General features: G+C 41.2%; 1 protein-coding gene across 5 annotated transcripts in view; it reads left to right on the top strand.

Moving 5' to 3' along the window:
* The first annotated feature begins 5,067 nt into the window (after positions 1-5,067).
* The window catches only part of LOC147617562 (uncharacterized), a 74,654-nt gene continuing 66,749 nt past the window's right edge, over positions 5,068-12,972 (top strand). For 4 of the 5 annotated variants that reach the window (XM_086775841.1, XM_086775839.1, XM_086775837.1 and 1 more), the window contains exons 1-7: positions 5,068-5,235; positions 5,317-5,451; positions 5,637-6,042; positions 6,221-6,337; positions 6,475-6,637; positions 8,065-8,196; positions 8,311-8,535. In XM_086775841.1, the coding sequence (XP_086631967.1) occupies positions 5,684-6,042; positions 6,221-6,337; positions 6,475-6,637; positions 8,065-8,196; positions 8,311-8,535 (996 nt within the window). In that variant the 5' untranslated portion in view covers positions 5,068-5,235; positions 5,317-5,451; positions 5,637-5,683. Of the gene's footprint in view, positions 5,236-5,316; positions 5,452-5,636; positions 6,043-6,216; positions 6,338-6,474; positions 6,638-8,064; positions 8,197-8,310; positions 8,536-12,972 lie in introns of all 5 variants that reach the window. The other variant, XM_086775840.1, reaches the window with a different exon arrangement.

Genomic DNA, 12,972 nt, shown 5'->3' with positions numbered 1-12,972 from the left:
CGAGCCCAAGGGATGCACACATGAATTATAGTGAAGTACATCATACCTTTACCTTGATGTCCCATACCATCAAGAGGTATAACTCCAATCCAGCAACATGTAGCTATAGTGTGAAATGGTAGGTGAGTAGTTATGATCCTCTACACAAGAGAACATAACATAGCCTAGCCTCAAGATAACATCAAGAGACCATAGCCTAAGCCCCCCTTGAGTGTGCCCCATGCCCCTATTATATAGGAGGGCCCTCAAGTGACTGTTGACTCTCCATTTCCCATGTGTGACCCTTGGATGCCTGACCCTAACCTTAACCCTTAAGGTTAGTCCTAACCTATGCTCCACTAGAGCTTGTTCCCATGCTCCCATGCTCACAAGCCTAATGTGGGTTAGCCTCCTAGTATATGCACACATAATGTGCATATAACAGTTTTGATGGGCTGGATGCACGCACGCTTTTAGACAGACCCTAAGTCAAAGATTATAAGAAAACTACTATTCAAGAAAATTGAAAATTGAAACCATAAACAGTAAACTGAAAACGTAAAAAGTAAAAAATTTAATATTTAAAAGGAAAAATGTATGGAGGCAATTAAAAAAAGTATAGAATTTTTTCGAAAAGTGCATGCACAAAATGTATGGAGGCAATTTAAAAAAATGTATGGAGGCAATTAAAAAAAGTATAGAATTTTTTCGAAAAGTGCATGCACAAACTTGCCTAATATATATTTTAGCCTATTTTTGTGATCGTGTTGACGCAACTTGTGTGACACTCCAAAAATTTACATTTTTACATAATTAATAAGGAGCTTCCTTAACTATGGAGCTAACGCCCGTAGCGCTTGACTGACCTGAAAAAAACACTATTTTTTGGGCTAAACGAGTTAAGAAACACTAGAAACGTGAAAAACTTTGGATAATCTAAAATTTTTTGAAAAAAAAATTAAAAAAATAAAATTTTAAAAAAAACTCAAATTTATCCGAGACTTTGTAGGACCTTCCAACACCCCATATTCACATGCACCTATGATCCGAGAGTATATTAAAGGCCTATTTAGACAATAGCACATCTATCAAGCTTGGCGCGTACCAGCCTACACTGGACTTAGGACCTTCAGTTGGAACCCAGTTTAACATTGTACAAGGACCTACACTAGGGGCCAGTGATACATCATCAAATTTCGAGCAATGGAAGGATCCCCAATTCCAAGGAGATTGCAGTATCACTCGACTACATGATGGACCAAGTCCTGAATCCTACTATTGTTCCTCTAGGTTACATAGGAATCTAAGAATCTACAAGCATAGACTTCACATTCTAAGACCGTAGTAGAGAGGTACCAACCTAAGATGCTGTTAGCACACTTACATACCCTATGGTTCTACACCACTCGTAACGGCACCACCTATGACAAACCATGCAAGATTTCCCATTAGTTTCATGCCCTCAATTACAACCAACACCTTGGCTAAAGCCATAGAAGGAGGAAGCTTCACCCAAGATCCTCAATTCCTTGCATCTTTCTCTACTTTGCCAATGCACCCTGAAGTAAGGGGGACATCCTCACAAATGACTAGACTAGTGGTGCCCTTGGCTCATATGCCATCAGTACCTATGGGAATTCCTGTACGGCCCCCACCTATCGGACTCATGTTACCTCTCTGGGATTCATGCCATGACACCTACGGCGGTGGGCATCACCTTTCATACCACATGTTACCCCTATTGTACCAATACCTCCAGTAGCAACCCTTCCAACTGATCCAGTAGCCTTTACGCAAGCATTGGGGAGAGCTATGGCTGAAAGTATAAGACCCCTCATGAGAGATAACGGATGGAGTAGCTCTAGAAAGGCTCCACAAATTGCAAAGCTTACACATAAGTTCAATGGAGAGGGTGATCCTAGAAAACACCTCGAGGTCTCTAATCAAGGCCTTAGGTGAGAGGAATGAGCTTGCAAAGACCAACGCATTTAGCCTTACACTAGATGGCAAGGCTGATGATTGGTATCGGACTCTGAAAATTGAAGAACATCTAAACTTTACTAGGCTTTGAGGGTTATTCCTAAAGTAGTTTGTGCATGAGGGAGCTTTGTGGAGTGTGGCTTCTCAGTTGCACAAAGCTGAGAGAGAAGAAGATGAGTAAGTGAGAGATTTTATTAGTCGTCTTAAGCATTTGAACTCTCATTGTGCTCTACATGAGCGCTTTTTCAATAATCAACTGCTCGATAAATTTATCCACAAGCTTAAACATGAACATATCTATAATGGTTTGGTCATTAGAAGTATCACCACCTGGGAGGACATCATGGTTAATACCATCCAACTTGAGGATAACTTCAAGAAAAAGGGAGTAAGAGTTTCAGATTCTAAGTTTGTTACATCAGCAGAGCAGCAGCCAGCAATTGTAGCACCACCATTGCAAAACCTATAGCTAAAGGTAATACTTTAGAGGAAATGACTTGGACTAACTTCTCAAAAGCTCTCCAAGAGGAAATGAAGGCTACAAAAGCCTTGGACAATGCGCACATGTATCCAAGGAGAGAGCTACATCAGTGTTCTATTTGCTGTTAGGGACATACCACTAGCGATGTACAATTTTAAGAGCTCATTACAATGGTACTGTAGCTTTTGTTTGTGGGCATTATGGTCACGAAGCCTGAGATTGCCAAACACACCTACAGGCTATTGCCAATACAACGAGACTACAACAACCAGTGTTGCCGACATCGCAACAACAAACGCTAGCCCTCGATCCTATAAACAAATCAAGAAATGGTTGAACATCCCACATAACAACTCCTATCAAAGGGCATGCACCATGAACCCAATGTGCCATTACCTCCACCAGTCTTGGGACCACAACCCCCTCCACCAAGGGTGAGACCTCTTAATCAAGTAAGCTTCAAGGAGCCTATCGATTACCAAGAATATGAGGTGGATGTCAAATCCACCCCCACCTCTTTGAGGACCCCACATAGCTTTATACTGACTATTATGTAGTGGATGGGAGACGAGGAGTCAAGCCAATTTATCAACTTACTATGATGGGAAGGGGCCGGAAGCATGTTCCACTAGGCATGTGGGAATGATATGTTATTATAGTTTTAATGGATACTTGTGGCACTTATTTGCCATACTTTGTGTATGGTCTATTTCTTCTTCTTTTTTTCTCACACACACACACACACACACACACACATATTAATAAGTTTATCAGTAGTTAAAATCATTAGCTTTAACATGTTATTTAGCATGTTTATGCATAAGGACTGTGTGAGGATTTTTACGTATTCAATGAATAGAAGCAAATGTCTTATTCCCCCAAATAAGTACTCTCCAAACTTTGATAAAGTGCACTTTTAATACCATCCTTGTTATTTTATGTTCATGACTAATCACTATATTAGTTTCTGTTACTATTATGTAGTCTTATCTTATTGCATAAGGGTGTCTATGTTTCTCCAAAGCAAAAGTGAGGATAAGTCATTGACCAAATAAGGTTTTAAAAACTAATTCTCTACTCCAAAATAATATAGCTTAGCTATATCAAGGTTAGCAAGATAAAATTTCAACAATCTTATAAGAAAATTGATACAAAATACTAATTAAAAAACTACAAGCACAACTGCCCAAGCATTCTAGTTTTTATGGTTTAGTTCTTGATTAGTGGACCTAAACTACAAGTTTCTTATAAGATATCAGCTTCTCATTTATAAAACTCAACCTAGATTGTTTATGATTAAGATCCATCTTCTTCTTATTTCCCTTTATGTTGGTTCCTAACTTGATCAAAGCATTGTGCAAGTTTACAATCCCTTATTAGCTCTTACATGATTCCCTTTATTTATTTTGTTTCCCTTTATGTTGGTTCTTGACCTGATCAAAGCATTGAGCAAGTTTACAATCCCTTATTAGCTCTTACATGATTCCCTTTATTTATTTTGTTTCCCTTTATGTTGGTTCTTGACCTGATCAAAGCATTGAGCAAGTTTACAATCCCTTATTACCTCTTACATGATCAAACCCTTTACTTAATTTATAAACAATATGATAAAGAGATTTATGTTTTAAGTCTTTTTAAACCGTGAATTCCTTGTATACAGAGCCTAATAAGTCATGTTGATAAGGCACCCTTTTCCATTTTTCATGTTCCTCTCCCCTAATAGTGGGTCTTAATTTTAAAATGCTTTTATTCTGCTCCCTTCTCCTTAAGGTGTCATCATGTGAGCCACACATGTTTTTTATACAATTGAAATCATAACCATGGCATTTAAAAATTTATCACTATACCATTTTCATGATTTGACTATTAAAAGTGTACTTTCTAAATTATTCATATTGTGTCATGACTCTCTTATATTTTATTACACACTTCCTTTCTCATTTTCAAACATTTGGCTATAGGAGTCTCCATTCTTATCATTATTAAAATAAATCTCTCATTATGTAATGGTTGGGATTTATTATTCATTATGTTCTTATGAAGCTGATGCTTAGCACTTAGATGAGTTCAAATTCTTGTCTGTCTAGTAATTGATGTGATTGAAAAGTGAGCTTAGTTGTGTCTACAATGGAGAAATTGAGGGGGTGCCGAGCGTCCTGCTAGGGAATAAGGCTATGCTATAAGCATGCACATATCTTGTTTTCTGGGGGGGCTAAATTTGAAAACCCCTAGACACTTATTGCTTGTAGCTTAATATTGTCTTTTCAAGTTCATGTCATGTAAATTTATTTCCTTTGAGCATCTCCTTTGAGAAATGATGATTTTAATGTGTTCTTAATGGAATTTATAGTGTATGTAAGGGAGAAATAACTCCTTTTGAGGATTGGTGCCATGCTATGGCCTTTTTTAGGTGGGTTTTTTTATATAAAGGGGGGTGGGTGGGGGGTTTTTAGGATTTAAAGTAGTCCTCAACTTCCCTTGCACACCTTTTGCATATTTTTCATGTTGAAACTACTCCATTCAATGGGAAAAAAAAGGGGAAAAAAAACCCTTTCTCACACAAAACTCCAAAGGCTACGTGTGTAATGAAGCTCAAGTAATAAACTCTTAACCTATGTAGTATGTGTGAAGCTTAAATAATAAAGCCAACCTGGTTTGTCACATGAAGAAGAGATTATACGTGGTGCCGTTATAAAAAGCACACAGAGAGCGGGGCCATGGTTCTCGCGGTGCATGCAACCTTGCACCAGTCATTAACTTGATCCTGCTCAAGCTGTTACCCTCTTCTGGGCCAGGTATGGAACGTAACTATTCATGATGGCATGGCGTAAAGATCCGTTTCGGTTTTTAAATATTTTTGCTTTTTCATTCGGTAGGGATGTCTTGACAACGATTCTGCCTCAGACCTAATCTGCAAACTTGAAACTCTCGAAGAGTTCATCAATGCAGTGGCGAAGCCCATGGAGAACTCATAGCTTGAATTGCCCTTCCCTCAATCATCTCGCTTGCAGGTAGGTCTCTTTGATCTAGAATCTAGACATTTCACTTGCAGGTAGGTCTCTTTGATCTAGAATCTAGACATTTCACATGTGTTACTTTTTTAATGTATTTTCTTGTTGGGCTGCTGTCTAATTGTATTTTGAGTCCCAACAAAGCTTCAAGTTCTATTCCCTGTTTGTGATGTTATTACCAACAGGCTGGACGTTGTCGCAACTTGGAAAAGCACCATCTTGTTCAACCAGCATGTCCAAACCCCACAGGAGCCTCACGCCTGTCGCTAACGGCAGCTCAGGGATGGCCAAAACGGTTGCATTCAAGGCAACACCGATCAAAGCTGTCGAGGATGGACCCACCGCTGGTAAAACAAACAGTCTCAATGCCAGTCAAAAAGGAACGACCTCAGGTCCTGTTACTGGATCGGCCACCCATCATAATTCAATTTTGAGAATAGGTCCACGATTAAGGGCCGAAGGGTTGATGGTGCCCCCAGCATCAGATGCAGCAACTTTGCGGCGCCAGGTTGCTGCATTACAGGTAGACCTTGAGGCACATATTGATGGAGAACAACGACTGCAAAACATAAATCAACAGCTTCGTGAAAGGTATGTTATCCTTAACGCGGCTAAGGTCTGTTTGAAAGTATACTGTTTAGATGCAGATATGCAGGGGATGCATTATGATCCTCTTTGGATCATTTCCATGCAATTAGTAATTGTTTTATATGATAATGTGTATTCTTTTACAAGTAACTATGCGTCGATCGTGCTAAATTGAAGGCAGACTGGAGCTGTATATGAAACAAAATCATGAAAATGTTGAAAGGGCAGAAAAGGAATTGAACGCACTGCATGAAGACATGGAACAAACCCTTGAGCTTCAACGCCGTTTGGCTCAGAGGTATTTCAATTTTGGAATCTTTGTGTGCAGCTGCATCAATCATGCTTAAGCAAACAGTGAAGATAGAAGTGGTTCCAAGAGTGCAAAAGGCCGACTGTACATGCTTATTGAGTACCAAAATTTTGTAATTCATGCAGGGCTACAGCTTTAGAGAAAGAAAAGAAGGATCTAGAGCAGGCACTGCAAAAGAGTGTGCAAGAGTTTGAGGCTGAGCGTTCTGCACTTCAGTGCAAAATCTCAACTTTATCTGATGATCTGAATGCTCGAGCTGATGCAGAAGCTCAGGCATTATCCCTTCAGGTGTGTGTGGCAGGCCAGCATCGAAGATCAATTCATCTCTTTCTTCTCTGCTCATAACTGGGTGTACACATTTACTTTTGTCAAACTTGACGAAGTTCTAACTTTCAATGAAGTAGATCATTGAGGATGCACACATGTGTTCATTACATATCCCACAGAACTTGTGTGCAGTCTGCTTTTATATGTTGCATCTCACTACATCCTCATTCTTTCTACTGCATCCAAAACATTATGCTCTGTATATACTATCAAGAAAGAGGTAACCTTGCGGTTGACTCATAACAGGATGGCTTCATCATTCTTTCCAGACTTTCAAGTGTTAATAGTATCTGCAGGAGAAAATATTAATCTCGCCTAAAACCAATGCCCATTGTAGTTCAGCCTGCAATACAAACCAACAAAGGGCACCTTAAAGCCCATGCAAGGTTTAAGTGAATATCTGCATGGAACTAGGGAAGAAGGTGTGCGGTTGTGTAGGTGAACTGGTAAACGACTCTTCAGGGGGGGACTCGGGTTTGATTCCCAGTTCCCGCACTCAGCCGAGGGACACCTATCTGCTTCGCGTGGGCCTGATTCTTCCTCTCTTCCTGCAGGTAGAGTATGGAGAGGTGCCTCTGGTTGTGGCTGAATAGCAGGACCTGAAAAAAAGAGAGGGAAGAAGGCTAGTGTAAACGCAGGTTGCCTCTTTAATTCTTCAACGCCTGTCCTCGATTTTCAGAATGAGTAGTGCCTGGCCTTCTGTGAGTAGAAGCAAGTGGCATGGCATGGTGGATGTGTCCAACCTAGCTGTTTAAAAAACCTATGCAATTTTGGTGATTATCACTCAAACTGAGGCATTGCAGCATTCGACTAGTGAGACATATTTTACCCCACAAAAATCAAACTTTACCATGAAGTGAGAAATAAGGAGAAGGTACAAGGAATTACAAAAGAAAACCTATTCAACATTTTGGTATATGGTCATATTTTTAAGTGGCATCTTTTGTGGTGGATGAGAGGAGAATTGTCCATCTTAGGAAGGTATTTCATGGGATTTTAGGAGAGAAGCGTCCAATTACTGACACTACTAGTGCCAGCCTGCCATGAAGGTATCACATGAAATTCTAGTCTTGGCATGGCAGCAAAAGCTTTCCTACTGAGTAGTGACAAGAAAATGGTGTGAAAGTTTGTAAGCACATGGAGGTGGGATCAAGTTTCCAGAGTTCTTTTTAGAAAAGGGCAGAGCAGGAATGTAAGGGATTAATGCACATTGCAAACTATAGCTCTGAATTCATCATTATGGGAGTTATAAGGAAAGTTTTACTATATGCAGTACAATTTCAAAAGTTTTGAGCACATTAAATTTAGTTTGGGAGAGACAACTTGTTATTTCTGAGTTGACTAAATTATAAAGCTAATTCATTCACATCTTACTAATTGGTTTTTAGGCAGAGCTGGAGAGGACATTGGAGGCCAAAGCTAGGCTGGAAGAGGAGATACAAAGCTTTTGTGCTGAGGCAGATTCCCTAAAAAGAAAAGCTGATGAATACAGCAAAGACCTTCAGGCTCTTATGTTGAAGGTTCTTTTTATAGTTTTTGTTGTCTTTAGGATTTTCTTTTTGATTAAATGTGCCAATTGTGACCATGCACTTTTTCTTAATTGTTGTGCTAACAAGAATTGTTGTTTGACATAGGAAAGACAAAGCCAGACGATAGAAAAACATTGTAGAAAGCCTTTGCTAAGGAGAATGTTCTATGCATTTAAGGAGGCCACTGATAGGCAACGCACAGCCAAATCCTATGAACAAGCTGCATTAGCATTCTCAAATGAGAATTGCTCTAGGCATGGACTCCATGCCATGCACCTAGCTGCATTGCGGTCTAGATGGATGCGACAAGCTCATGCACGGCAGTCTAAGGTACAAATCCATCTTGCATAACGAATTCTCGTATGTATTTTCTATGCTTCAAGCTCATGCACAGCAGTCTAAGGTACAAATCCATCTCGCATTTTGAAATTGAATATGCCTTTTTTCCCCCCCAACTGGCCTTAGGCCCAAGATCCTCCCATAGTTAGGCGCTTAGTAGGCGATGCCGAGGAAGCACCAAGGGGTTTTTGAACCCAAGACCTCTTGGTCCTAGGCAAACACCTTCACCACTTGAGCTATCACCTCATTGGCAAATTGAATATGCTTTTTCTATGCTTCAAGCTCTAAAAAATGCATCACTATGGTGAATATTCTGAAGATTGTGAGATGCCATGCCAATGAGTTCCATGGATATAAGGCAGTTGGCAAAGCTAGATTAGTGACTGGTCGTCCAAGTGTTACTTTTGAAATTGAGTGAATAATTTGAGTCTTTAATCAGATCCATTATCAAATGCATGAAACTTTTGTGTTGTCATAAGCGGACATGCAAATTGAATTGCAATAATATGTTTCGAAAAATTGCAAAATTATAGGGTTAGTTAATTTTACTTGGATTACCATATTTCTACCATTATTTTAGTGCTCGTGGCTCCCATCTCACCTCTCAGCTCCAAACATTGTGTTGACATGTGAACCTTCAGAACTTTAAATATTAAATTTTGAAAATGAGAAGTATTCTTAAGAAGTCAATGACACAGAAAGCAAGCAGTCAACGAAAAAATAGGGAAAACTTCATCACTTTTGGCACAACTAATTAGGATTGTTATAACCTATAGTACCAATAGCGCTTGCACAGAACATACAAGAGTAAGCAATCAACAAAAAAATAGGGAAGACCAAAAAACTTCATCACTTCTTGCACAACTAGTTAGGAATGTTATAGTACCAATAGCGCTTGCTTGGAGAGAGAGAGAGAGAGAGAGAGAGAGAGAGAGAGAGAGAGAGAGTTGTATTAATGTCTACAAAAGGCCAAAATGACCTATGAGACCATAAGGTTACATCATGCCCATGAAATACATCATTATGGGTACTAAAAATAAAAATCGAAGAAAGTAATAAGAGCTGAAATGTCAAATTTGATCCCAAAACAAAAAGTGTCTAGCTCTCATATCACCCTAAAATATCTTGCATAGGATGCTGCAACATGGCACCCAATGTAGTAAAGTTGGGCTGGCGGGAGAAAGTCCTATGGTGGTGGGAGATGATGGCTCTGATCGTCCTGTAGTGACGCGGGCGTGGGCGGGGACCACGAGGTCAAGGGCGCTAGGCTCTGCATAGCTCAATGGCTTTGTCTAGTGTCACTCCTCTCGGCCAAGTTCCTACATCAGCTTGAAGGTCGGGTGTAGTGGGTGAATCTGCCCTTGTCACTCTAGTCTAGAAGAAGTCGGTGAGAGCTCTTTGTACTGGCCCTGTGATTGACGGGTACCGTTGGTCTATGAGAGAGAGAGAGAGAGAGAGAGGCTTTTAACGTCTATGAAAGACCCAAAGGGTCTATAGACGAAAAAGGTGTACATATGATCCATGAGTAAATTACAGCTTAATGAATGAAAACAACGAGCTGCCAAAAGGAAAGATAGGGCCAAGGTTCTACATAGACCATGTGCGCACAATAGAGTAGGCAACAGAAGAACTTCATGGGTCCAAGTCCAAACTCATAATGTGTCGTCCTCTTCATGGACCCAGTACATGGTCTCAATATCCACTACCCATGGTGGAGCCTCTTTTGTGTCCTTGAAGCTGTCGGCTGGGGCAGAGCATGTGGGTCTCCTAGACTAGGGCGTCTAGCTCTCTCGAGGACCTTTGCTCTCACACAACATCAACATTACAATCCCAAACATCATTCATCTAGTGTGTTCATATTGTTTACTTTTTTGGCTCTTACGCAAGAAAAGAGGTGACAAGCCGTCAAAGAAGAGTGGAACTCTTCTTTTTAGGTACCTCAATATCCACTAGTATGCAGCTAGTTAAACCCTAAATCAGCTTTGCACAAATTATTTAGCAGACAAGCGAATTAAAAGGAAACACTAGTACCAATAGAGGGTCTTCTTCTCTATTTTCCACCCAGCGATAGCATGACCTTGTCTTCATGCATTACTTTTTCCTAGAAGTCGTAATTGGCATGTCTACAATTGTCACATGCACTCTGCATTGTAGTGCATGGTGCCAAATTGGCTCATCATCATATTTACTAGGAATTTTTTGGTAATTTTCCCATAATTTTCAGCATTTTATACATCTTTTATGCATTTATTGTGGACATGAGCAGTCGGCCAGCTCTGTAGCTAGCCGACTGGCTCCTTTGGTCCATATAAATAGATCAGCATCATATTCATTGATTCATTCATCATATTCAGCAGTAGAGCATTCAAGCGCTTGGCATCTTCAGCACAAGAAGCATAAGCGATTGCAGTTTCCAGCCATCAGCCCTCAGCGTTTTCCTCCTACAGCACTAGGTGCCTCAACGCATGAGCATTCAGCCCCCTGCATCAGCAAAACACATCAGTTTCAGCATTCAGCCAGTAGTCCACCTTGCATTTTCTGCATCCATACAGTTTTCAGCATTCATCTACTCATCATTTTGCTTCAGCCACTTGGTGAAGGTAAAACACAGCATTCATAATCATTTACAGCATTCATACTCAGTCTAGAACAGTCCCAAACAGCCCCTCTCTTAGCCTTAGCTTTGCATCCCCTTCTCATTCCATTGGGAAGAGTGCATAGGCTCGAGATTGGACATCATTCATAGTCACAAGGGACGGTGGACGGGGACGGGACGGGCGACGGGGACGGGAACGGGGGTAGGAACGGCACTTAAAAATTACTTTGTCAGTACCACCCACTCGCCTATACGTCTCTTTAAAGTTTGAAGTCTTAAAGTGGATTGCTAAACTCGTGAAACTCAGGATACAGAAGACGGTGTGAGCATTTGTGTTACAGGATCCTCCAATACGAATACTTTCGCTGCATGTTACATTGGTATCAGATTCAGCTTGTCCACACACATCGTATCCTAGCGTGAGGGCATCCTGTGATGGTCAGATTGCGTTCCGGCACGACCACCGACTTCAGCATCATGTCTACAGAGGAGAGTACCCATTAGCCGTGGAAGACGTCTCCCCCGAAGGAGACCCTGCTCTTCCGACTACAGCAGACACCATAGCTCTTCTTAGAGCTCAGAACCAGCTGCTCATGGAGCGTCTCCAACTCTTGGAGGCAACAGCAGCATGTCCTCCTCCGCCTCTAGCAGTCCCCCGACTACATCTCCCTCTTCTTTCAGATGGAACAACAAAGAAGAGAAGATGAGGCCATACGGAGAGAAGAAAAAGCAGAAGTAGAAGCAAGAAAACAACAAGAAAAAGTAGAAAGACGGGACTATAAGGAAGCCCAACGCAGGATCGACGAAGACTAGCGTCAGGCTAAACTTGCCGCTAGGGAGCACGAACGAGAGCTCCATCGAGAAACGTATGTTACTCGAGCACCAAAGGAAAAAGGAGGCCATTCATCTTAGATACCAGCACCTCTCTTCAGCTTCCCCCGCCTCAAGTGCCACCAGCCACCAACAGTCCGCAGCATCCACTACCGTCATTTGCAGTCAACCAAATTTCAGTAAGTATGATGATAAGTGTGATCATTTAGCAGTTAATTCATCAATTTACTGCTCATTTTCCATTAGCTAGGATCACAGATCCTCAGGATAGAGTCCACATAGCGGTTTCCCATCTCACAGGTGAGGCAGTCACTTGGTGGCAGCATTGGTCTAATCTTTATACCACAGACCAGACCACAGGTGTCATAGCTTTTAGCTAGGATACCTTTGTCCATGACCTGAAGACCAGATTCCTCCCGCCCTAGTACATGGCCGGTCTGGTAGATGAGTTTTATGGACTCAGACAGAACGGATCCCCAGTGCTTCAGTTTTCCGGCAAGGTTATTACTTTAGTACATCAGTTAGGGCTATCTGCGCAGGCCAAGATGGAGCAATTCATTCGTGGATTGGATCCTAATATTCGGTTCATAGTTTGTAACTTTGAACCCAGTACATATGACCGGGCTTTGACTCTCGCTTAGAATGAAGAAATGAAGATGAACGGAGGCAAGCCCAAGCAGTCATCCCAGTTCAGTACCAAACCCGAACAGCAGCAATCCGCTGCACAGCCAGGCAAAGGTAATGCATCTTCTAAAGATGCGAAGAAGGACGGCAGTAATAGCTCCAGTTCAGGGGGTAAGAAAGATAAAGAATATAAGCCTAAGAAAACCCCCCGATGAAAAGGCTGAAGCAGGCATTACTGGAGGTTATCTTCCTCCAAAGAAGCAAAAGAAGTATCAATCAGAAAATAGATGTTTTTTATGTCACATCATAGGGCATGGTAAGAAGGATTGCCACAAATGGCAAGCAGAACAAGCCGCCAAAGCCCCTATGCATCCTAT

Source organism: Cibotium barometz, chromosome 36 (genome assembly GCF_041138505.1).
Source record: "Cibotium barometz isolate CiBa-2024 chromosome 36, ASM4113850v1, whole genome shotgun sequence".
Taxonomy (NCBI): domain Eukaryota; kingdom Viridiplantae; phylum Streptophyta; class Polypodiopsida; order Cyatheales; family Cibotiaceae; genus Cibotium; species Cibotium barometz.
Note: the sequence above shows the minus strand (reverse complement) of the source record. Positions and strands in the feature narration are given on the sequence as shown.